Raw genomic sequence first — 22,617 nt, 5'->3', positions numbered from 1 at the left:
AACTCCCAGGCAGAGCAGCTCCCTCTCTTGTCATTTCCACCCTTCCCCGAGAGCAGGGAAGAGGTCTCTTCTCAGGCTGTTTTCTGGATCCAAAGGCATTTTACCTGTGCAGAAGCAGCTCTGTTTATCTCCTTCCCAACCATGTGCTGACAGGAGCCTGTGGGGAGCAAACCCTTCCTGTGCCTTCACTGCCACCAGCCCCAGACCTCAAAGTGATCGTTTGTGGCCAGTGGCACCACAGACAGAGCTTGTAGATGTGACGTTTGGGGATATGGCTTAGTGATGGCCTTGGCAGTGCTGGGTTAACAGTTGAATTCGATGCTCTTAAAGGTCTTTCCCAGCCTGACTAACTCTGTGATTCAGCTGTGTGTCCTGCTGTTCCCACGACCATTTTGGAGGAAACCTGTGTCACACAGCTCTTTGGTGACTTGGTGCAGACTGGTTTTGCTGGGGACCCGAGCTCAACTCACTTGGTGAGGGGGGATGGCATTGCCCCCCTCCTCAGCAAAGCCCACGCCAAGCTCTTCTTCCCCCTTCCCAACCTTTCCCAGCAAAACACCTCCCACGCTGCCGGGAAGGATGAGGGTTGGCAGCCCTTCTCCAAAACGATGTTCCCATAGCAATGGGAATGTGTCGCCCTTTCTGGGAAAGATAAGGGGGGGGGGGGGGGCAACGGGACCCTCCGCATCACTGCGCGCCCCTGGGGCGGGGCGGGGGGTGTCTGAGTCCCGCAGAGGCAGGGCCCCCCCCGCACCGCCCCCCGCCGCAGGGCCGGGGGCCGAGCCTCAGTGACGCCTCCCGGTCCCCATTCGCTGGGTCCGCCCGCCCAGCCCTGCCCAGACTGCGGGAGCGGCGCGCCCACAGCCCCGCCGGGCAGCCCCGGACAGCGCCGGCAGCCCCGCAGGCAGCGGGCAGCACCGGACAGCGCCCGCAGGTAGGCACCGCACCGGCCCGCACCGCGCCGGGAGCCGCTGCGGGGATGCGCTGCTGGGATGCGCTGCTGGGATGCGCTGCTGGGATGCGCTGCTGGCATCAGCTCTTGGGAACGGGGCGCACCGCGGGGAGGGTCGCGCGTGGCATCTCGCCCCTCGCCCCGGGAGATGCTCGGGGGTGGGCGGGGGACGCACTCAGGTTTTCGCGGCGGTGCCGGTGCCCCCCCGCCCCGACAGCCCGGCTCGGGACTGCGGCATTCCCGGTGGGCGCGCCCCCGCGCACGCCCGCAACAGCAGCCGCGTTCCCGCTCCGCGGTGCTGCGGGGGTGGGTGGGTGGGGAAGCTCGACCCCCTTCGTCCCCCCGAGCCCTCCTGCCCCTCGCCAGGGTCGCCTGGCTCGCTGGTGCCCCGCGGGGTCCCCGTGTACCCCCCCGGCACGGTTCCTGCGGGTCGTGGTTTCTCTCAGCCCGTCAGCCTGGCTCTGCAGCCCCCCCATCCCCATTCCCATCCCCATTCCCATCCCCATCCCATCCCCATTCCCATCCCCGCGGCTCGTTTTTCACCCTTAGCCTGCCACTGTGGTGGGCACAGGGGGAGGTGAGTGGGTACCACCGTGGTGTGACCCCTGAGCGGTTGGAGGTTGTGCTGGGAAGCTTTGCCCCCTGCAAGAGCTGGAGTCCCTCCAATGCTGCCGTGCTCCCGAGCCCTGTCCCTACACCAAACCCTTGGGATCATGCAGGAGTGAGGGTTACCTGGATAGCTCTGCTGTCAGGAGGACAGGAAGGGTCCAGGGGCTCCTGAACCCAGAGCCTGGAAGATGTCAGTGCTTTGGGGCATAGATGGGAGGAAGATCCCTCTCTGGGAGCTTATTTGCACTGATTTTCTGGAGGAAAGACTGCCTGTGACCTAGATAGTGTTCCAGGACATTCAGAGAGGAATGGGAAATGACAAAGCAGGGGACAGGGGAGCAGTTTCTAGATACTCAGAGGAGACTCAAGTTGTCCCTTCCATCATGCCTTTGCCCTGATTTTCGATCTCTTGTTTGTCAAGACCAAGTAGAATGGAATTTTGCTTCCTGGCCAAGGTTTTGAGGTTGTGGATAAAGAGATTTTTGAGAGCTTCAGAGTGAGCAAATGGGTTTGGTATTTCCTCCTTGAATGTTATATGAAAGACCCAAAAATTGCTAAATAAAAAAGATCCATCTGGCTGCAGTGCAGGCGATTCCTGGCTCTTCCCTCGATGCTCAGCCAAGCTCAGAGGGAGCAAACTGAGGGTCTGCTGCCCCCTCTGCCAGCCTGGGGTACCAGGAGGGTGGCGATTCACCTCCCCCTCTTGGAGCTGGCCCCACATGCCCAGCCCAGAGGAGTGACTGCGGGGTGCTCGGCGTGTCCTTCAGCCTCCCCCGCCCTCTCCCCTCCCTCCTTTCCGCAGATCTGCGGCTGGATTCCCCACGCGGCTGCTTGGCCAGGCTGCAAACCTCTAATTGCTTCCTCGTGGCTGGATTGGGCTGATTGGAACCAGCAGCCCCGGCGTTTTGATGGCACATCCACGAGCCCCTTACCCACACGCACACACCCTGGAGAGAGACGGGCACCCCCGGGCAGGGACCCCGGGGGTGATGCTGCCACACAAAACCCTCCCTGCCCGTGGCTGGGCAGGCTCAGTGCAGCTCCTGGGGGCTCGGTGCCATCCTTCAGCGGTCTTGGCTCCCTGTCCAGCTGCTGTGTCCCTCCTTCCCGCTGCTCTTGGCCCCTTTCCCTCCACTGCATCGCAGTGACTCATCCTTGCTGAGCTCACCCGCTGGAGCCGCGGGGGGGGGGCTGGCAGGGCGGGCGCCTGCCGGTGCCTGGAGAGGGTCCTTCACCTAGAAACCCCCTCCCTGCAAGCACAGACCTCTGGACAAGGTGTGCAGGCCCCCATCAGTTCCCCTGTTCAAACCTTGGCTGGGCATGGGGCAGAAGGGGGGAAGGCAGCATAGACAGGCCTTGCTGCAGGTCTGTGCCACACGCATTTGGTGTCCGCTGGGGGGATCCAGACAGGGAAAAGAGAGAGTGGATGGGGCATCATTGCCTGAGGATGTGGAAAGGTGATGCTGGGCAGACACACAGTGCCTGGTTCCCCAGCTCACTGCAGTACCAGCCAGTCTCTGTGCAGTGAACCAGACGTCATGATGAGGAGAGAGCAGGCTGTGGAGCATCACTGGTGTAAGAAGGGCACATTCCTGCACATTCCTGCACCAGAGAGTGCCCACATCTGTGTGCCGGGGCCATGGCCTGACTAACTGCCTCTCTCTCTCTCTCTCTCCCTGCCCAGGCTCCCCTCTCAGAGACAGCCCCCGGGGGGCACCTCAGAGACAACAAGATGAACCCCACTGTCGGCATCGCTGTCATCCTGACAGGTACAGCTGGCAGAGCACACCCCTCCCTGCTCCCCCGGCCCAGAGCAGCCAGGCCAGGGCCTGGAGGCTGCATGGGCACCCCCAGAGCTCGCTGTTCCCTGTCCAGCTCCCTCCTGCCTCTCTCCCAGTCCTCCAGGCCGCCCACTGTCAGATGATCAAGGACCTGAGTGCCTGCCTGCTGGGGCAGAACCTGCGCGTGGACTGTCGCTACGAGAACAAAACCAGCAACCCCCTGACCTACGAGTTCAGCATCACCAAGGACAACAGGAAGCACGTCATCCACAGCACCATCAGCGTCTCGGAGAACATCTACCGGAGCCGGGCCAACGTCACCATGCACAAGAACCTGGTGTGCCTCCACCTGCAGAGCTTCACCACCAGCGACGAGGGCGTCTACATGTGCGAGCTGAGGGCCACCAACGACTACACCGGCAACCAGATACGGAACATCACCGTCATCAAAGGTGAGGGGGGCAGTGGCACCTGCCCGTCATTCTGCCTCCCCTTCCCACCCTCTCCTTGGCTTGGCAGGGCCAGCAGAGAAAACGCAACACCCAAACCCTCCCCGACCCCCGTAAAGGTTTCCCAGCCCTTCCTACTGCACCCCCAGAGATGGGCTCACTCTGCCCCATCTCAGACTGCTTATCCTGCCTCTCTTGGGTCCCACCTCGGGTACATCACCCAGGTGTCCTTCCACAGAGAGGACAGTGGGGATTTTCCACACCTACGTCCCACAGGAGCAGCCCTCCAGCTGCAGAGCCCTTCATTTCACCTGGCACCCACCCCCTTGTCACCTCAGCCAGGCACAGGCAGGGTTATGCCTCCCAGGGTCCCCCAAATCCTTGCTGCAACGTGATGGGAGGGAAACAGGCAAGGGGCCTGCATTTCTGTGACAGAGAAAAGGCGAGAAGCTGTGCCCCAGCACCATCATAACACCCTGCTCCCGAAGGATTTCACTGCTGCTCTTCTCTCCCTCCCTGTTCCTTCCCTCCACAGACAAACTGGAGAAATGCGCCGGCTTCAGCCTCTTGATCCAGAACACCTCGTGGCTCCTGCTGCTCCTCCTCTCCCTGCCTCTCCTGCAAGCCGTGGACTTCGTGTCCCTGTGAGAGGAGAAGCCCCAGGCGCGCACACACCCGCCCAGGCACGCGCACACCCACACACACCGAGCCCCCCCAGCCGACCCGCCTCCCCCGCCAGGCCGCAGCCCCCCCGGGAAAAAAAAGAGAAGCCGACCCGTCTGGAAGCCGTGAAAGCTCTCTGTGTTATCTCTATATAGCCGTGTATCTAACGCTCCCCACCGCCATCCCACGCGCACAGTGCCCCGCTCCGGAGCATGGCGGGCTCTGCTAAGGCAGCGTTGTTGCTTCTCCCGTCGTGCCCTCCCCGCTCCGCAGGCTGGCTGGTTTTGCTCGTGCTGGGAGCGCTGGAGCCTCAGGCTCGCTTGTCCCGTCCCTTTAACTTTTGGGGTTTGCCCGTTCTCCACTGGATTGGCAGGTAAGAGAGGGAGGGGTGGGTGGTGCGACAGCGTGCGGAGGGTCCCCGTGGTTGGTGCTGTGCCCGCAGCCCCCCGAGGTGACGGGGCTGTCGGTGTCCCCACCTGCCCTGCCCGCCAGCCAGGTGACTGATTCCTCATCCTGCTCCTCGCCCTGAGTCACCCCGAAATGCCACGGCTGGGAGTGGGCACGAGGCGAATCCTGCCTCGGAGCCAGCAGGGAGGAGCAGAGAGGGGCAGCCATGGGATGCTGGGCCTGGCCAGGCTGGGAGGAGAAAAGGGAGCAGGTCTAGGAGACACCTGTGAAAGTCCCCCCTGCCTCCTCGGGGTTCCTCTGGGGCCCTGGGAGCAGGTTCACTGCAAATGTGCTCTGGCAACAAGTTTTTCCTAATCTGTTTCTTGCAGCTGAGCTGGAAGCGAGGCCTCCTCCAGACACCATCTGGTACCTTTGGGCTGCCCGAGCCAGAGCCACCACTTGCTCTCCCCGGGGACCAGCCCTTAGCTGTGACGAGAGAGTTGCTGCCAGCACCCGCTCGCAGTGGAGGCAAGCAGAGCCTCTCTGAGCTAGACACAGCCCTGCCCTCGCCCCCACTGCCCTCCCCAGGGCTCCCAGAGCTGCATCCAGGCTGCTGGGGAGGGGGCTCCCCTTTGGGAGTGTGACCCTAGGGTCTCTGCAGGGACTCAATGTCTTCCCAAGGGAACAACTTGGGGTCCCAATCCTTCCCCATGGGTAGGGTCAGCAGTCTTCCAGTCCCATGTGCCCCCTCCCTCCTCCCTTCCAGCATTTCCCTGTCTCCATTTAAGAGCAGAAGAAGGACCTAAGTGCAGCCCAGCTCTTGCCCACCACCTCAGTGAGGCCGGGATGATCCCAGGGGTTGGGAGAGGGATTCCCAGCACGGCCCACATCCGCCAGCCCAGGGCTGCCCCGATGCCCACGGGACCCCGAGGAGCCTCCCAGGGGAGAGCACAGGGAGGGGGAGGCTCAGGCAGGAGCACCCACACCCACGGGGGTGAACCCCAGCGCTGCTGAGCCGCTTGTGCAGCCCGGGCTGTGCCACCGCGGCGTGGAGCAATTCACAGCAGCCGCTGCCCCACTCCCTGCTCCTCTCCAGCTGCCTCCTGCCCCCGTGCCCCTTCCCAGCCCGTCCCTGCCTGCTTGCTTGCTGTCTAGTGCTGCTGAGGCCGTGTATAGCTGAGGGCTGGCTGTGCCCAGCTCCCTGGGCGTGCTGGTGAGCGCCGGGGCGGGCGCAGGGCCCAGCGGCAGAGCGCGGACGCGTCTCGAGTCTCTTCATTTTTTTGGTGAACATTTGTAGTTGTTTCCACAGCTTTGTCGTCAGAGAAATGATTCTGTTGAAGGGATGGTGATAAAAACAAAAAAAAAAAACAAAAAAAAAAAAGGAGGAAGAAAAGGAAAAAAAAAAAAGAACCCTTACGAAAAGCAACAACGAAAAGAAAATGAGTATCATGCAGGAGTGTTCCTCTCTGTCTGCACAATAAAACCCTTCCTTAGGTTGTGTGTTGGAGCCACGGGCACCTGTGTGTGAGGTGGGGGGACGAGGGGCTGTGGTGGGGCTGGGCTCCAGCCTGTACCAAGGGCAGGGACAGCCTGTGCCCTCAGCACCCTGGATGAGGGGTACAGCCCCCAGCATGCCTCCTCCAGGCTTCCAGCACCCCAATCCCTGCGGGAGAGAAGCAGGCAGGGGGGTAAGACTCACCCCCCCTGAGGAGGGTGACCCCCTCCTGCCCATCTGGAGCACAGACCCCTGTGCCCAGACCCCCATTCCCATACCTGTCCCTATCCCCCCAGCTCCATCCCAGGGGTCCCCCCTTCCGCCCATTGTGCCAGCAGGGAGGCAAAGTAGGGGACCCCAGGTCTGTTCCTGACCTATCCATCTTCTGGAGCGGGAATTACCAGGCTGGGAGCACGCATGGGAGCAGGGCTTGGTGCGCACATGTCCCAAAAATCCTGTGCCTGTCACGCCGGTGTCCTGCCTGTGCCCCTGTGCCCACACTGCCTGTGGGGCTGCCGAGGGATCCCGTGTCCTCTGGAGCAGCCAGAGCAGTCACTGCTCCTTGCCCAGGGTCACGACGCCACCCTGGCACCGTGGGACACGCTCGCCCTCCGTTTGGGAGCAGCCACCACCCCCTAACACCATTGGTGACCCGGCACAGCCTCCCAGAGTGACGCCCGGACGCGTCCCTCGCGTGTCCCTCCCTGTTTGAGAGTTGGAGCCGGGCGGGAGATGCCACCGTAATTAGGTCCCTCCTCATTAGCCGCGGCAGGTGCTCGCTGAGTCACGGCCGGGCAGGTGCCGCCGTTCCCTGGGCGGGTCGGGCGTCGGGGAGCGGTGCCGGGCGGGTGTCCCTGTGTCCCCCTGGATCCGTCAGGAATGGCCATGCCACTCCGGCTGCCCCGTGCCCACCTTTGCGGCAGCCTTAGCGGGCTCTTCCCCCTCTGGCTTTCCCCAAGAGGGGCAAAACCCAGACCAACCCATCCCCTCACCCTCGAGCTCTGCTCCATGGCAGCCATGGACACCCCTTTCTCCTGCCTCCACACCAAGTTGTGTCCCACCCCGCTCCCTCTCTTAACCCTTCATCTATCCTTTCCTTCTCGGACCTCCATCTCCCTCCCCAAATCCCTCCCTTCCCCACACTTACCCTGGGTCATCCTCCTTCATTCCCACAGCCCCCGCGGCCCCCGCAGCCTCTCCCCTCCCGGCACCCCCTTGCCGTGAGCCACCAGCCCACCCCGGGTTCACGTCCCCTTTAAGCCTCCCCGGGCTGGAATGCGAGAGGAGCATTTCAGCGCCCTGTGAGGTCAGATAAAGACACTATATTTATCTGGCCGGTAACCTGAGCCCTGAATTTCTGCGGTGGCATTTTTTTTTACGTGTGGCCCCACAGCCCTCGGGCTCGGCCCCCTCCAGCCACGGCGCTCGCTCACAGGGTAGAGGGGCTGAGCTGGGGGTGCCCTGTCCCCTCCAAAGAGCACTGCTGCTGCCCGTCTCCACGTCTCCCATCTCTGGGACCAGGGGAAGATCCCAAAGGAGGCAGGATCAGCCCCGTGGGCATCACCTCATGCCTGGATGTTCGTCCCCCTGACCAGCCATCGGCCACCCGCCCCACACGCAGGTGAGTGGAGGAGGTGGAGGGGACACAACCCTGGGGAGGGGGGCTCAGAGACAGACAAAACCGCCCCCCCTCTTCCTCCATCTGCATAAAACTGCCGGGGAGAGGTTTCTCTCCAGGTTCAGGGTTCACACACAAAAAACTTGGCAGCTCCCCAGCAGCCTCCTCGTCCCCCCGGCGCGGGCAGAGCCTCCTGCCCGGGGGTCCCTTCTTTTTTTCTTGCACCCACAGACCTCAAAGCAATAACACATCGTGCCCTGGGTCTTATGCCAGGGTTCCCCGTGGGTTTGGGGTTTTGCTGCCCGGGGGGTGGCCCGGGAGGGGTGAGCAGCAGGTTGTGCAGCCAGGTGGGGATGTGTCAGCAGCACCGAGTGAGTCCGGGGCGGTGACTCCCAGCCAGCACATGTGGTGTGAGTTTAGAGGGTTCTCAGGCCCAGGGTTGGCAGGGGAAGGGCCCTGGCCGGGCTGGCCTCAGCTGCCTGAGCCACCTTGGGCAGTGCCCATCGTTCTGGGGGGTGGGAGTGCTGGGGGGGCACAGGGGAAGAGCACTGGGGTCCCCATCTGTTGACAGGGTGACTCCAGCTCCTTGTAGGGAGCAAACATTTTGCGGCACATTCTCCCCAGGGCTTCTCGGGGCCACTTTCCCTAGAGGGAGATGGAATCCCGGAGGGATCCCTTGCCTTGTGCCCCTCGGGGAATGTGCAGGAGGCTGTCCCACCCCTCTGGCACTCTCAGCTGGACATGGAGCCCCTCCATCCGAAACCTGTACACGGGAGCACACAAAGTGCCTCACACAGGGTCCCCACTCTGCCTCTGCCGGGAGCTCCCACGTAACCTCCAGGCTGGGACATTGTGTCTCAGGGGACAGGGGACACAGCTCCAAGCCTGTGTAAGTGAGAAGCAGCTGAGCTGTGACACCTTGGATGGAGCCAGCGCTGTGTAAGCTGAGCTGAGCTCGCTCTGGGGCTCTGTGGCCACCGAGGGGGACAGCAGCCACTGGGCACAGGCAGGACAGAGGGGACAGCTGCCACCGGGCACAGGCAGGAGAGAAGGGTCAGCTGCCACTGGCCATGGGCAGGAGGAGAGAGAGGGCAGCTGCCACCAGGCATGGGCATGGCAGCAGCTGGGGACAGAGCAGGGTCTCTGCTCCTCTGCCTCCAGGGTGAAGGATTTGCCTCCCCTCTTTGAGCTGAGCTTCCCACTGGGAACGCTGGTAGAGCTGGAGGCCAGGGTAGGACTCCTCAGCCCTCCAAGCAGTCCCAGGGTGTCCTGCTGCCATGTCCTGGCGCTGGCTCCTGCCTGGCCACGTGAGTGCAGACCGGACATTCCTGTGCCTCAGCTTCTCCTGACACCTCGGGAGGATGATGAGGGAGCAGGAGGGCTGACTCAGCCGTGCCAGCCCCAGGGCTTTGCCAGGCAGCAGGAAAGCTCAGCACTGTGACAGGCAGGGAGGGGCCAGGAGCCCAGGAAACACTGGGAGGACCCGAGGTTTTCTCACACCCCAGTCAGCTCCTGCGGCTCCTGGCACACTCCGCTCTCCCTCTGCCCTGGGATACACTTGGATGTGACGTGGGGACTCGGCAGCACGGGCAGTCCTAGCAGATGTGACGTTCCTCCATGGTAAGACCTCTCCTCCCAAGAGATGGGGTAGCTGCCGTGTCTGGAGCTGGGTCCTGCTCCTGGGCCCCTCATCCCTCCAGCAGCTCCCCCACATTCCCAGGCACCTGCTGCCCTGTGGAAACCTGTCCTGCTGCCAGAGAGCACCTGCTGCCCTCCTGCTTCCAAACTGGAGGCTCTCCTGATGCTGCCAGTGTCAGTGTTGGCACGGCACAGTGGGAGATCACGAGCAACACTGGCACTGGGTGATGGCACAGGGTGCTGTCAGAGAGCACGGGCACTGCTGGCAGTGGGTGATGGCATGGGGCTGTCCCAGCACTCAGATCGTCTCTGCTGGCGAGGGGGACAAGGATCAGGGATAGCCCAGACAGGGTCCTGTGCCAGGCTACTCCGTGCCCCAGCAGGGCAGGCAGCCAGGCACGAGCATACAGAGCCGAGGGGCTCTGCCACGTTCATTCTGGCACTTGCAGAGAGTGCCAGTCCCTTGGCTGGGGTCCCACATCTCTCCAAACAAGATTCCCTCATTGTCTATGTCAAATCCTGACTGGCAGAACCTCTCCTGGGCCTTCACTCCTGGTGAGGGCAGCGGCAGCCTGGCTGGGGAGAGCCGGGTGTTTCGTGGAGTCCCTGCCTGGGAGCAGGTTATTCACCCTCCAGCCTCTGTTCCCAAACAGGTCTGTGTGCTCCACCTTGCTCCTGCTTGTAAATATTTCCCTCTCCACTGTGGGATGTGGTTGTTCCCTGGGCAATAACAACAGCACCCGGGATGCTGGAAAGCCCAGGGCTGTCTGCCAGGAGGCCATGGGTGCTTCTCACCACCCTCTCCTAAAAGCAATTCCAGGGTGTTTCCACACTGGGGTCAGACCCCGGGGCTGTGAGCAGGAGGCTGGGCTCCCCCAGGATCAGGCAGGGAGTGACGAGCTGGGATCCAGCGCCCATCCCCAATCCTGGATGCACCCTGTGTGCTGCCGGGACCGTGCGAGGGACGGGCCAGGCACAGGCTCTGTCACCTCCCAGCTTGGAGCCAGGCCAGAGCCCGCCCCGGCTGGGCTGGGAAAAGCCTGTGAATCAGGGTCATCTCCCGGGTGACTGGAGACTCTGGGAGCCACATGAGCCACTGTCCTGCCAGGGAAGGGACACCAGGCACGGGGGGAGCTGAGCACCAGCACCACCAGGACAGAGGAGCTCGGCTGGGGTCCTGCCTGCCCCGGTGCCACCCACAGCCCCAGGACAGGTAGGGAACCAGCCTCGGCGTGGGTGCTGAGGGAAAACTTTCCTCCAGCTCCACACAGCCCGTGTTTGCGGGCGCTGGAGGCTGCTGGCTGCCACACTGCCCTGTCCCTGCTCCGGGCTGCCTCTGGGTGCCTCTGTCCCTGTCCCCTGTGTGCTCCTCTCCTGTCCTGTGTGGGTGCCATGGGGCAGAAGACCCCTGCTGTCTGTGGGGACCGAGTGCTGGGGTGTTGCCCACCCTTACAGCCTGGCCCTGCCTGGAGGGTGGGGGCACAGACATCACCTCAACAGGAAGACTCGTCTTGAATTACTGATGGGAGGCTCCCGGGGCACAGCTGTGGCAGGGAGATGGGCAGGCTGCTCGGGTCCTGACCTTGCCTCAGTTTCCCTTTCAGTTTGTTGGCAGCAAACTGAAATGCCAGCCCCCTGCCAAGCCCCAACACCCACTCTGAATAACTCAGGGAAGGTTCTGGGCTGGCTGGATCAGTCCATCCAACCTACCTGTCTTGGGCAGAGCTGAGCCTAAGCAACGGGACTGTGACCAGGTGACCACCTCCCATCTAGAGGAGGCACTGGGGACACCTCTCCAGCCATGGGACAGTGTGTCAGGGAGGCCAGGGCTGGGGCAGGCATGACTGCTGCAGTCCCTTGGCTTGGGTGTCTGTGGGTCCTGGAATGCTGGGTGCCCTGGCTGTGCCCTGGGGCTCCCTTCTGCAGTGTGAGGTGCCTGAAGGCTCATGGGTGGCAGTGCCAGCTGAGTCCTGCTGCCCCAGGCTCTTCAGGAACGCTGACAGGTGGCAGGAACCACGGCCACACTCCACCCCACAGCACCCCTCATCCCCTGGATTCCCTGTCCCAGGGTGTTCTAGGACAGCGGGCTGCTGGGTGGGTGGTGGTGATGGGTGCCCCATTGTGCTGACCACGGCCTTTGAAAGCTGACCCCTGGGCTCTTCTCTTGCAGTCGATGCCTCCAGGAGAGCCCTCTGAGCCCCAGCCTGCAGCATGTCCCAGCTCTCCTCCACCCTGAAGCGCTACGTGGACTCCTCCCGCTACACCGAGACCACCTACAGCAAAGTGCCCAGCGGGTACAGCTCCTACAGCTCCTATGGATCCACCCTGTCCTACGCAGACAGCGATAAAATCGGCTTCAAAGCCAGCTACCTGGGCTCCCCCCGCTACCACCACGCGGGGCTGTCCCCGACCAGCGGCTATGACAGGCTGCCCCTGTACCCCGACCCCAGCATCCGCCTGAGCCCCTCCTACATCCGCGCCCAGCCCCGGCCGCCCGGCGGGGGGCTGAGCGGGGGGGGCTGCTACTCCTTCACAGGGACCCCCACCAGCCCCACGGGCTACCTGCCCGCCGCAGCGCCCCTGAGCCGCCACAAATCCATCAGCCACTCGGACCTGGCGCGGGAGTTCTCGGGGCTGCACACCTCAGACAGCGCCTACGCGCCCGCCCGCGCCCGGCAGGAGCCCGGCGCCCTGCAGGGGCTCTACGAGGCTGCCACCCACTCCGACTACGTCCGTGGGTACCTGGAGAGCTACGGGAGGAAAAGCAACCACGGCAGCCTCTCTGCTGGCCACCTCGGCCCCTCTCAGGCCAGCCTGGGCTCGGCCCTGCCGCCCTCGGGCACCCGCTGTGCCAGCCAGCCCTGCGAGAGGAGCGACGACCCCTGCGATGTGCCCGCCCAGGACCCCACGGTACGTGGGGCTGGCTGGGGGCGGGGGGCTCAGCTGTGTTGTGCTGTGGGTACACGGTCCGTGGTTGTGCTCACCCAGGGAACCCGAGCGCTGGTGCTCTCCCTGGGAATGTCCATGTGTTGTGCTGTCCCGGGCCTCAGTTTCTGTGCCTGTCCCTCCGAGATGCCCTTGCTGGCGCAGCAGTGCCGGGCTGGAGCTGCTGAGGCAGCCCGTGTGCCGCCAGGAGGGTGTCCTCTGAGGGCTGTGCTCACCAGACACACTGCTGGGAACAAACCTCACCCAGTGGCTGAGGGTGCCCACGTCCTGGCAGGACTGTGCCCGCTGCACCTTTCTGTGTGTGTGTGACCCGTGGGTGATGGCCCCTGCCCGAGGAGGGGCTTCCTGCTGCCTCATCCCGGCTCGAGAAGGTGACATGACCAGGCTGGGCACTCGTCCTGCTGGGATGGCTGGTTTGGCTGGTGCTGGCTCTGCCACAGTGAGTCGGTGCCCAGTCAGGTTGCTCACTGGTGCCCAGTGATGCCAGTCCCCTGGCATGATCCATTGCTGCCATCTCGGGGCCCTGTGCCCCAGCCCCTGTGGCAGCAGCAGTTTCCCTGTGGCAGTGCTGCTCTGGGCAGGGTCACCCAGGGTGACAGGCACTCCATGTCCCAGGTACCCCCCGGTGCTGCAGCAGCCCCAGGGCCCCTGCCCAGGCCGGGAGTAGGAGTCACACACAGCCCAGCTCGGGTGTGCAAGGGGAGCAGCCTGGTAATTTTCCACTCAGGTTTCCTTCCAAGATCTGGTCAGGCTGTGCCTGCTGTGTCTCCCACTTTGTTTCCATTCCCCCCCGGTGGAGGCTGGTCTGCCCCAGCCCAGCGTCTGACCTGCCCTTTGCTTCCCTGCGTCTCTGTCCCACTGACATCTGCCAAACTGTGAGGAAAAGTGCTGGACAATTCTTTTCTTCTTTCCTGGGAGCAGGACAGGAACCTCTTTCCCTCTGTAGCCAGTGTTCACACATCCCTCACCGTGCCCTTTCCCCTGTGCCCCTTCCACCACAGAACCAGCTGCACTGCAGTGCCAGCAGCACCCTGCCTTGGTGTGGGACCCCCTGTGCCCACCTCCCTGATCCCTGGGGCAAGGGAGCAGGTTGGGGAGCTGGGAGAGTGGAGCATCACTGCTGCGGAAGGGAATTCCTGCCTCCCCCTCCCACACCAGGCCCTGGAAGGGGGGGACCAAGGGAGGATCCAGTGGCTGCTGCCAGGCATGTGCACTCTGGAAAGCCCTGACTGCCACTGCTAAGGAAGGGTCCACACCCCAATGTCCACACACTGCTGTGATGTGGGTGCCAGCCTGCTGCCATGGGATGTCCACGGGGCATAGCCCCAAACCACAGCGCTGTGGTCTGCACGTGAACACAGCCAGGGCTGGCTGACGGGTGGCAAAGGTGGCACTGGGACAGCACCACGCCAGGGCAGGCTGGGTCAGCCACACCAGCTTAGGTTTCCTCAGTGCTTTGATGGGCACACCTGCTATTTTCCACTGCCGTGCCTTTTTTCCCCTCTCCCTTTCCCAAGCAAATGTCCCGATCGTAAAACAGACTTGGGTGCCTGCGGCCGTGCCAGGAGCCGGAAACAGGCACATGTTGCAGCCCCGGTGCTGCCATTGGTTCTGCCCCATTACCCAGCCCCGAGGGCAGTGCCAGCAGCACCCACTCCCGACAGAGCCAGGGCACAGCAGGGCTGGCTCGGTGCCTCCTCCTATCCCTTATTCCCCAGCCACCTCCTGCCCCTACAAGCCACCCTGCGGAGGGCTTTGCAGCCGGGGGGTGAGGATGCCAGCGTTTGTCCCTGCCCACACCATCACTCTGTGCCTCACTTTACCATCCCACAGGGTAAAGGTGCAGCTCCAGCGAGTGGCTGTGCTCTGCTGTGCTGGCTCCCGGGAAGGGCAGGCTGGCGAGGGGCAGGGCTGGAGCGGTGCCGCCCCATTAACCACCCCGGGTGTACAGAGGGTCAGGAGGCCAGAGCCACCCACAAACCCGCCGGCAGCTCTCCGCAGTCCCATCCTGAGCAGCTGACGTCCCTGGCCCGCAGCCAGTCCCGGCCCTGCCTGCCGAGGCGGTGCCAACCAAGCCTTGTGGCAACCTCTGCCCGCGGCAGAAGGTCACCGCTGCAGAGGGGACAGCTGAGGGCACGGACCTGGCTCTGGGTGATGCCACCCCACCAGGTCTCCCCTCCTCTCTCCTGCCCCAGCCTCGCCCTCAGAGCCTGTGTGCCGCTCTCTGGCTTGCAGGGGAATTTGGTCCTTGGCCCAGGGCGCCCGATGACACCGGGGCACGAGGTTCAACAAGGGATGTGGCTGAACGTCACCCTCTCACCACAGAACCGGTTCTGCCGGCACGGTGCAGCCCCGTGGGGAGTGCTGAACCAGCACCCCATGGGGCAGGCTGTGCTCCAGGGCTGATCCTGCCCCTGGGATACCCACCCGGGCAGGGTGGCAGGAGCTCTGGATCTCGGGGAGCTGTGCCACGGCCCCGGGGCCCAGGCTGTGACCCGTGGGAGCGCTGCAGGGCAATCCCACAGGGCAGAGAGGGCAGTGGGTGTGTGCACACACCATGTCCCCACATGTGAACGCTGTGTCCCCACATGTGTACGGTGTACACAGCGCGGGGTGTGTACATAAACACACGCGTGTGAGCACGCGCGGGCCCTGGGATTACGACAGGGGTCCTGTTGTGGTGCCGAAAGCCCTGGCCCTGCAGATGAATAACGCTGCAAGATGCCTCCTCAGATATTTTTTGCCGGTGCCAAAAATAGTCTCCCTTCCTCCCTCCCCCCTCCTCCTTCCCCAGTCAGCCCCTCCGCCGCCGGCTGTGCCGCGGACAGGGGAGGCTGCATCTGCAGCCACCAGGATTCGGCAGCCCCTGCCTCTGGATGGGGGTGTTCTGGGGGCTGGCAGGGGAGGAGAGCAGGCGCTGCTGGGTACCCTCTCGGTGTCAGAGCAGCCGCGCTCCCTGCCTCGGTCGCCCATGGAAATTTCCCTGAGCGGGCAGTAGGACACCTGGGCACGCTCAGCAGGCGCAAAAGCTCCGCCGCTCGTCCTGCTGCGGTCAGAGGGGTGAAGCAGAGGGAGACGCAGGACTAGGACGCAGGACACCCGGGCTCCCTGCCAGCCTCCGCATCTGCCCTTGCTGCAGGAGAAGAGCTGGAGGCCTGCCCGTGCCGTGCCTCAGTTTACCGAGGGGAGACGCCAGGTGGGGTCTTTGCTCCACGTAGGATTGGGGGGGAGCTTTTTTCCCCCGCGCAGGGCACTAAAACACCCCTGAGCTCAGCGCCGCTGCATCCCCTGAGGAGGAGGGTTCCCCCAAAATGTGTAACCTGGCACTGGCCCCGCAGGGAAGGCACATGCCCGGGAGCCCCACGGCCCTCTCTGACAACCCCTCTCTGTGTGCGGGCACCCCGTGTACCCACATGCTGTGGGGCCGTCCCTGGGTTACCCAGACAGTGTTGGCGAGTGACTCCCGCGGCTGGGTAGCCCCGCTCTCCTCCCGGTGCCTGCCCAGAACACGGCGTGCCCGGGGCCGGACAGCCGGTGCCATCAGCCCCGGGAACGCGGAGCCGGGAGCACGGGGGAGCACTGGGGGGGTGGGCGGGCGCTCCTCCGGCCGCCGCCTTACCCAAATGCCCCACTGCCCCTCACGGTGCCGGTGTCGGGGTACGGGAGAGTTGAGAGAGGTGCGGAGGGGGTATGACATCCCCCCGGAGCCCCCTGGAGCCGCGTCCCCCTGCGGTACAGCCGCCCCTCGCGGGCCCCCCCTGTGTCTCCCGGCGCGCTGTACCACGCGGTGCGCGGGGGCTGGCCCGTCACCGAGCCCGTCACCGAGCCCGTCACCGAGCCCCGGCTGCCGCCTCCCCACCCATTTGATGTCAGAGCCGCTCAGGTGCCCGTCAGCCCCGCAGCCGGCACCGGCCCCGGCCCCGCACGCCCAAGCACGGGGGGCTCCGCGCCTGAACCCGCGCCCCCGGCTCCAGCCGGCCCCGGGCGAGGGGTGCCCAGCCGGCACCCCCCGGCACCCCCCTGCCCTCGGCGGGTCCCCGCCGCCCTGCCGTGCCCGCCGGGGCCACCATGAGGGACTCCTACACCGTGACACTGCCCGAGGAGCCCCCCGCGCTCCCCGACCTTCACAAGGACCTGCGGCCCCGCGCCTCCATGCCAGGGTCGCTGCTGGTCTCCACCTTCGTCGGGCTCGTCCTCAATAAGACCAAGGTATGAGATGCCCGCAGCCCCCTGGTGTGGTGGCAGAGAAGGGGGCCCCCCCTGCCCTCGCTGGGGAGTGTGGGGTACCCTGTGGCGGCCCCCGTGCCCCAGGATGGGGTGCCCGGGGGTGGGTGCTGGCCGCGGGGACGGCGCGTCCCGGCGTCCCGCAGGATGGCAGGGAGCAGGTGAACGCACGTGTCAGGACACCTGGGTTCCTCTCCCGAGCCCTGCCCTTGTGGTGACCTTGGTCAGGTCCCTCTGTCCCAGCCTGCCCACCACAAGGAAGGGGTCTGCTGGCCGCACTGGCCCTTTGGCAGTGTCACCGGACTGAACGCTGTCCCCAGGGCTACGGCGGCGGGGCGGATCTTCCCTGCAGGGATGGCAGAGCAAGGGGCAGGGAGGGCAGGGGCTGGGCACTTATGTAAGCCTGGCTGCTCCGGCTCTCCTGCTGCCCCGACGGGCACGGGGTGTGCGGACCTGGATGGGGCAGGACGGTCCGGGTCGTGTCCCTTGTCCCCATCCCCTGTCCCTTGTCCCCGTCCTGCAGTGCAGCCTCGGGGACTCCCCAGCAGCGCCGCGTGAGCCAGCTCTCCTTCACCGCCTCTGAGCATGCCGTGTCCTAGATAAAACCCTGTACGGGAGAGGGGGATTAGCTGGAGTTGAGTCACCCAGGGGAGGGAAATCCAGGGGGGGAAATAACACCTCGGTGCACACAGGCTTGTGCCACGGTAGGGGAGTACCTGACACCCCCCCACACCCCGCAGCCCCAGCCCTCCCCTGGGGTCGTTCCAGGCTCTGGGAGGAATCAGGACCAGGCTCAGGTCCTGGCTGTGGGGGAATGCCAGATCTGTGGAGAGGTTTGCACCCACACTGGTGGGACAGCCCGGTCCCTCCTGGCACACAGGCAGGAGCTGCCTGGCCAGGGTGATTGGACGAGCAGTGTCCTGGTGGGGATGGCTGGGGACCACTGGGGCAGCTCCCAGTGGTTGCTGCTCACCCCTGGCACTGTGACCTTCCCTGTGATAGCTGTGGGGACACGAGCAGCAGTCCCTCCCAGGGTCAGACCCTTCAAGTGATGGAGACTGTTGGGGTGCAGACCCACCTCTCCTGTGCCTGCTCGGCCCTGTCTGTTTGTGGGCCAAATCCAGGCCAGCTCCTGCAGCCGTGGTGTGGCACTGACCCATCAGACACTGCTGGCACCTCCTGCCCAACCAAGCCTGCCCTCAGCCTGGGGGTCCCTGGGGAGAAGCCGGGGGGGTTGCCTGGTACTTTTGGACAGCCACCCCCTGGCACTGAGGTCTGTGCTCAGCCACATCTGGGCACCACGGGGCACTGGCGTGGCACACAGGGTGCGTGGTCAGTCCGGCAGGGCCACGTGTGCCCACACAGGGCGGCCCGGTCGCCGCTGGTGCCGGTGCCCGCTGCGGTGGGTGATGCCTGTGCCGTCGCTAAGGAGCACGTGTAACTGGATCTGGGTTATTTTGGGCTGCTGTCAGGGCTGGGTGCTCAGCACCTCCCACACACACACCAGCTGCTGCTATTTCGGAGCTGCTGGGCCCCCTCCCCTCCTCTTCCACTCCCCTCCTCTCCTCCTCCCCCTCCTCAAGCCTGGGGTGGGCAGCTGGGGGGTTTGCCTGAGGATCCTTAAATCCTGGTCATCTGGGGGAGCACTGTCAGCAGCCTGACCCTGCTGGACCCCACTCCTGCTCTGGGGACATTTGTCCCATCACTACCCTGAGCAGGACCCCTGGGCTCCCACCACTCCTCCCCAGCAGCACCCTGCCCCACATGCTGGGAGAGGGCTGGTGGCCCCTCCAGACCCCTCTGTGGTCTCAGTGTGTCCAGCAAAGAGTGGCAATGCCTCCTGGCCCCAGAGCCCAGTTGCCTATGCCCATGTTTTCTTGGCCTGGCTCAGGGAATACCTGGGGACCTGGGAGAGCCCCCACGGCACAGGTACAGCACAGCCAGGGCAGTGAGAGGCTGGGAGGGCACCACTGGGCACCCAGCCCTGTTCTGCTGCAGGGTTGGGCTTGCACTTTCTCAGGTGGACTTTATCCTGCAAAATAACTGTGCCAAAGTCTGGGCTGCGCTCGTGCAGGGCGTCCTGGAGGGGACAAGGTGGGCAGTGACAGGGCACTGTGCTCCTCCTGCAGCGTGGGGCAGGCATGGGGCACTGCCATCCCCAAGTGTCCTAGGGCCCAGGGGGGCAGCGGAGGCAGCCGAGGGGGCTGAGCTGGCCCACGGCCCAGGGCATGGGGCAGCAGCGTCGCCAGGCAGGGAGAACTTTGAGCCCTGTGCATTGCCCTGGGCCAGCAGCAGCCACCTGGCAGGCAGGATGGGGCAGGCCAGCCATGGCTTCTCCCCAGGTCCTTGGCCCAGAGAGCAGCTGCAGTGCTGGCCCTGCCCATGATGTCACAGCGGGATGGGGCCTCTGCTGGCACTGGAGGGTCTGCTCCATGGGGGTGTCTGTGGCACCATGTCTGTGGCATGGCCAGTGCAGCACCATCTCAGCCTTCTTCCTTCTCTCTGCAGAGCTCCAAGGCGGTGCAGGGGCTGACTGGGCTGCGGAACCTCGGCAATACGGTGAGTGTGTGCCCAGGCACCACGGCCCCAGCTCACCCCGTGCACATCTGTGGGACAGGGGGGAGCCCTGGCCCTCTTCCTCGCCCCCCAACACCCACTCTGTCACCCTGGCAGCTCCCTGCAGTAAGAGCTTCCCCTGCTCTGCACTGCTCTGTCCCCATCCATCCTCTGCCCACCCGCCCCAGGTGTCCCCCTGCCATCGCCTCCCTCCCTCTGCTTCCCGTTGCCATGGTTTTCTCTTCTGCCTCCCCCAGTGCTTCATGAACTCCATCCTGCAGTGCCTGAGCAACACCAAGGAGCTGCGGGATTACTGCCTGCAGAACCAGTACCTGCGGGACCTCAACAACAACAGCCGCATGCGCACGGCGCTCATGTCAGGTGAGTGTCCACCGCCGGCCCCTGGGGACTGTGGGGGCTCCCCCGCAGCACAGCCCCGCAGCACAGCCCCGCAGCACAGCCCTGCAGCACATCCTCGCCCCCCCGGGATGCCCCAAATCTTGGGGATACCCACCCCGAGGTCGGTGCTTCTCCCCAGCCTTGCTGGGGCGGGCGCTGTGCCGTGGGTGCTCAGCCAGGGGGAGGATCGGGTGCAGGGACCCCCAGGTGGGGTGCTGAGCTCTGCCCCGGGGGGGGGGACAGCGATGCCACGCCACCCCACCTTGCTGACCTGCCTCTCTGCCCGCAGAGTTTGCAAAGCTGATCCAGCTGCTCTGGACCTCGTCCCCCAACGAAAGCGTGAGCCCCTCCGAGTTCAAGACGCAGATCCAGAGATACGCCCCCCGCTTCGTCGGCTACAAGTAAGGGGGGGTGGGCGCAGCGGTGGGGGGGGGAGCTGAGCCCCCCCTGCTGCCGCTCACCGGCAGTGCCTCATGCCTTGCAGCCAGCAGGATGCACAGGAATTCCTGCGGTTCCTCCTGGATGGGTTGCACAGCGAGGTGAACCGTGTGCTGGTGCGGCCCCGGGCCAGCACGGACACCCTGGACCACCTCCCGTAAGTGCTGCCTGGGGTGGAGGAACGGGTAAGACGAGCTCACTGCCTGCAAGCCCAGCCTAGGGACAGTGACCACACGGGTCTCTCTGGGCTGGGTGGCAGGGCTGGCATCCTCCAGGCCACGCTCACTCCCCGTGTGTCTCCCCACTCCTTGCAGTGACGACGAGAAGAGCCGGCAGATGTGGAGGAGGTACCAGGAGAGGGAGGACAGCCGCATCAGCGGTGAGCAGGGCTGAGGGGAGAGGAGGGCAGGGCAGGGCTGGGAGTTGAGCTGGGAACCGAGGGTCTCACTCTGCTCTGTCCCACCCCACCAGACCTCTTTGTTGGGCAGCTGAAGAGTTCACTGACCTGCAGCGAGTGTGGCTACTGCTCCACCGCCTTCGACCCCTTCTGGGACCTGTCCCTGCCCATCCCCAAGGTGAGGCACCCCCAGTGATGACCCCCGGTCCCCTTCCCCTCACTCCCCGTCCCTGACCCTCCCTGTGCTCCCACAGAAAGGCTACGGGGAGGTGACGCTCATGGACTGTCTCCGGCTCTTCACCAAAGAGGACGTGCTGGATGGGGATGAGAAACCGGTATGGGGCAGGGGGACTTTCCTGGGGGCAGGGTGGGCGCCTTCCCCCCCCATGCCTGTGTTACCAGCACTGTGGGCACAGGGGGGACTGGCCTCTGCCCTCACCCTCCTGCTTGTGCTGTTTGTCCCCCACAGACGTGTTGTCGCTGCAAAGCCAGGACGAGGTGCACGAAGAAATTCAGCATCCAGAAGTTCCCCAAGATCCTGGTGCTTCGTATCCTCTGGGCAGAGGGATGGGGGTGTAGGGAGGGATGGGAGTGGGGGCAGGTGGTTTCTCACGGGCCCCCCTTTGTCCCTTGGCTCCTTGACGTGACGCCCCCCAGACCTGAAGCGCTTCTCCGAGTCCAGGATACGAAGCAGCAAACTCACCACCTTCGTCAACTTCCAGCTGAAGGACCTGGACCTCCGGGAATTCGCCTCGCAGAGCTGCAGTGAGTCCCAGTCCCTGCCTGGCTCCAGCACAGCCCTGAGCTTCTGGTGACTCCCGTGTTCCTCGTGCTCCCCAGGGTGTCACAGCCGTGGTGGGGGCAGGGGTTTGAGGGGTGGGTGCCACAGAATCCAGGGGATCCAGCCCCGTGCTGGCATGCTGGGGGACAGCAGGGCTGAGCAGCACTTTTGCCCCCCACAGATCACGCCGTTTACAACCTCTACGCCGTCTCCAACCACTCGGGCACCACCATGGGGGGACACTACACAGCCTACTGCAAGAGCCCCGTGTCCAGCGAGTGGCACACCTTCAACGACTCCCGGTGAGGCTGCTGTGGGATGGGGCAGGGCCAGCAGGGACCCCCCTGCTCGGGAAATCCTGGTGCCCCGTCCCCATTTCTCACAGCTCTCCTGTCCTCTCTGCAGCGTCACCCCGATGTCGTCCAGCCACGTCCGCAGCAGCGACGCCTACCTGCTCTTCTACGAGCTGGCCAGCCCGTCCTCCCGCATGTAGCCAGCCCTGCTGCCTCCCCGGGGACCCCCGTGCCACCCCTCAGAGCCAGGTCCCGGCCGTGTGGCCCCCCAGCTGCAAGAGGGAGGTGAAGAGGAGAGACCCCCGAGGTGGCTGCAGAGGGAGCAGCCAGGAGCAGAGCCCGGGCAAGGACAGCCCAGCTGCGAACTGAGGAGGGGCAGCTCATGGCAGGACAAGGCTCAGGCAGCCCAGGCACCTTCTGGTTGCTGGCATTTGGTTTTTAACTTGGGGGTTTTGTTTTTTTTTTTTTTTCCTTTTTTTTTTTTTCTTTCTTTTTCTTTTTTATTTTTTTTTTTTTTTTTTTTGGTGTGTAATAAAAATCCAGAGCAAGGGACTCTACAGGAATGGGGCCACCTGTCCCATTGACTCAGCCAGGACCTCTGCTCCCCTGGGGCAGCAGCACCCAGAGCTGGGGACCCAGGAGAGCCTCACTCATCCCTCCTGGCTTCTTGGCACTCCTGTATCTGCTTGGGTACCCCAGAGGATTGGTGAACTGCTCCTGACCTCCTCCTGGCACTTCCAAACCTCCTGGCAAAGGACTCCAGCACTCCAGTTGCCTCCGTCCCGTCTCAGGCAGCAGCTCCCCAGCAGCTGCCCCACACAAACACTCCTCACAGCAGCCTGAGCTCAGGCCCAGACTCACGGACAGGAGGGAGGAGAACATTTTGTGGAATTTATATGTATTTATAGTGGACTTTGCTTCACCTGGAGCACCCACTCCGCCGCTTCCCGCCTCTCCAGGGACTGGTGTCGGGGGATGCCTCGGGTAGGTT

General features: G+C 64.3%; 2 protein-coding genes across 4 annotated transcripts; both read left to right on the top strand.

Moving 5' to 3' along the window:
• The first annotated feature begins 826 nt into the window (after positions 1-826).
• THY1 (Thy-1 cell surface antigen) lies at positions 827-6,341 on the top strand. 2 transcript variants are annotated; one of them, XR_004360726.1, is made up of 5 exons: positions 827-934; positions 3,246-3,330; positions 3,459-3,794; positions 4,327-4,827; positions 5,231-6,341. XR_004360726.1 is itself a non-coding variant. In XM_032709514.1 (4 exons), the coding sequence occupies exons 2-4, from the start codon at positions 3,294-3,296 to the stop codon at positions 4,437-4,439; spliced, it is 486 nt and encodes a 161-aa protein (XP_032565405.1). In that variant the 5' UTR covers positions 827-934; positions 3,246-3,293; the 3' UTR covers positions 4,440-6,341. The 2 variants fall into 2 exon arrangements, 1 of the variants encoding a protein (XP_032565405.1); XM_032709514.1 differs by having other exon boundaries at positions 4,327-6,341.
• Positions 6,342-7,799: 1,458 nt separating this feature from the next.
• Positions 7,800-21,937, top strand: USP2 (ubiquitin specific peptidase 2). Of its 2 annotated transcripts, XM_032709512.1 has the most exons (13): positions 7,800-7,957; positions 11,763-12,502; positions 19,271-19,321; positions 19,576-19,699; positions 20,007-20,118; positions 20,202-20,312; positions 20,470-20,534; positions 20,627-20,730; positions 20,807-20,887; positions 21,022-21,100; positions 21,210-21,317; positions 21,515-21,635; positions 21,739-21,937. In XM_032709512.1, the coding sequence occupies exons 2-13, from the start codon at positions 11,804-11,806 to the stop codon at positions 21,824-21,826; spliced, it is 1,743 nt and encodes a 580-aa protein (XP_032565403.1). In that variant the 5' UTR covers positions 7,800-7,957; positions 11,763-11,803; the 3' UTR covers positions 21,827-21,937. The 2 variants fall into 2 exon arrangements, with proteins under 2 accessions (XP_032565403.1, XP_032565404.1); XM_032709513.1 differs by lacking the exons at positions 7,800-7,957; positions 11,763-12,502 and adding an exon at positions 16,557-16,747 and having other exon boundaries at positions 21,739-21,930.
• The last annotated feature ends 680 nt before the right edge of the window (positions 21,938-22,617 follow it).

This window comes from Chiroxiphia lanceolata, chromosome 23 (assembly GCF_009829145.1).
Source record: "Chiroxiphia lanceolata isolate bChiLan1 chromosome 23, bChiLan1.pri, whole genome shotgun sequence".
Classification (NCBI taxonomy): domain Eukaryota; kingdom Metazoa; phylum Chordata; class Aves; order Passeriformes; family Pipridae; genus Chiroxiphia; species Chiroxiphia lanceolata.
The sequence above is the reverse complement of the archived record's forward strand: the minus strand, read 5'-3'. Positions and strand labels throughout refer to the sequence as shown.

Coding starts and splice junctions, on each gene's coding strand:
- USP2 (XM_032709512.1), top strand. CDS start 11,804: ATGTCCCAGCTCTCCTCCACCCTGAAGCGCTACGTGGACTCCTCCCGC. Junction 21,101..21,209: donor CCCCAAGATCCTGGTGCTTC/GTATCCTCTGGG, acceptor GACGCCCCCCAG/ACCTGAAGCGCTTCTCCGAG. Junction 21,636..21,738: donor CACACCTTCAACGACTCCCG/GTGAGGCTGCTG, acceptor TCCTCTCTGCAG/CGTCACCCCGATGTCGTCCA.
- THY1 (XM_032709514.1), top strand. CDS start 3,294: ATGAACCCCACTGTCGGCATCGCTGTCATCCTGACAG. Junction 3,331..3,458: donor CATCGCTGTCATCCTGACAG/GTACAGCTGGCA, acceptor CCTCTCTCCCAG/TCCTCCAGGCCGCCCACTGT. Junction 3,795..4,326: donor GAACATCACCGTCATCAAAG/GTGAGGGGGGCA, acceptor TTCCCTCCACAG/ACAAACTGGAGAAATGCGCC.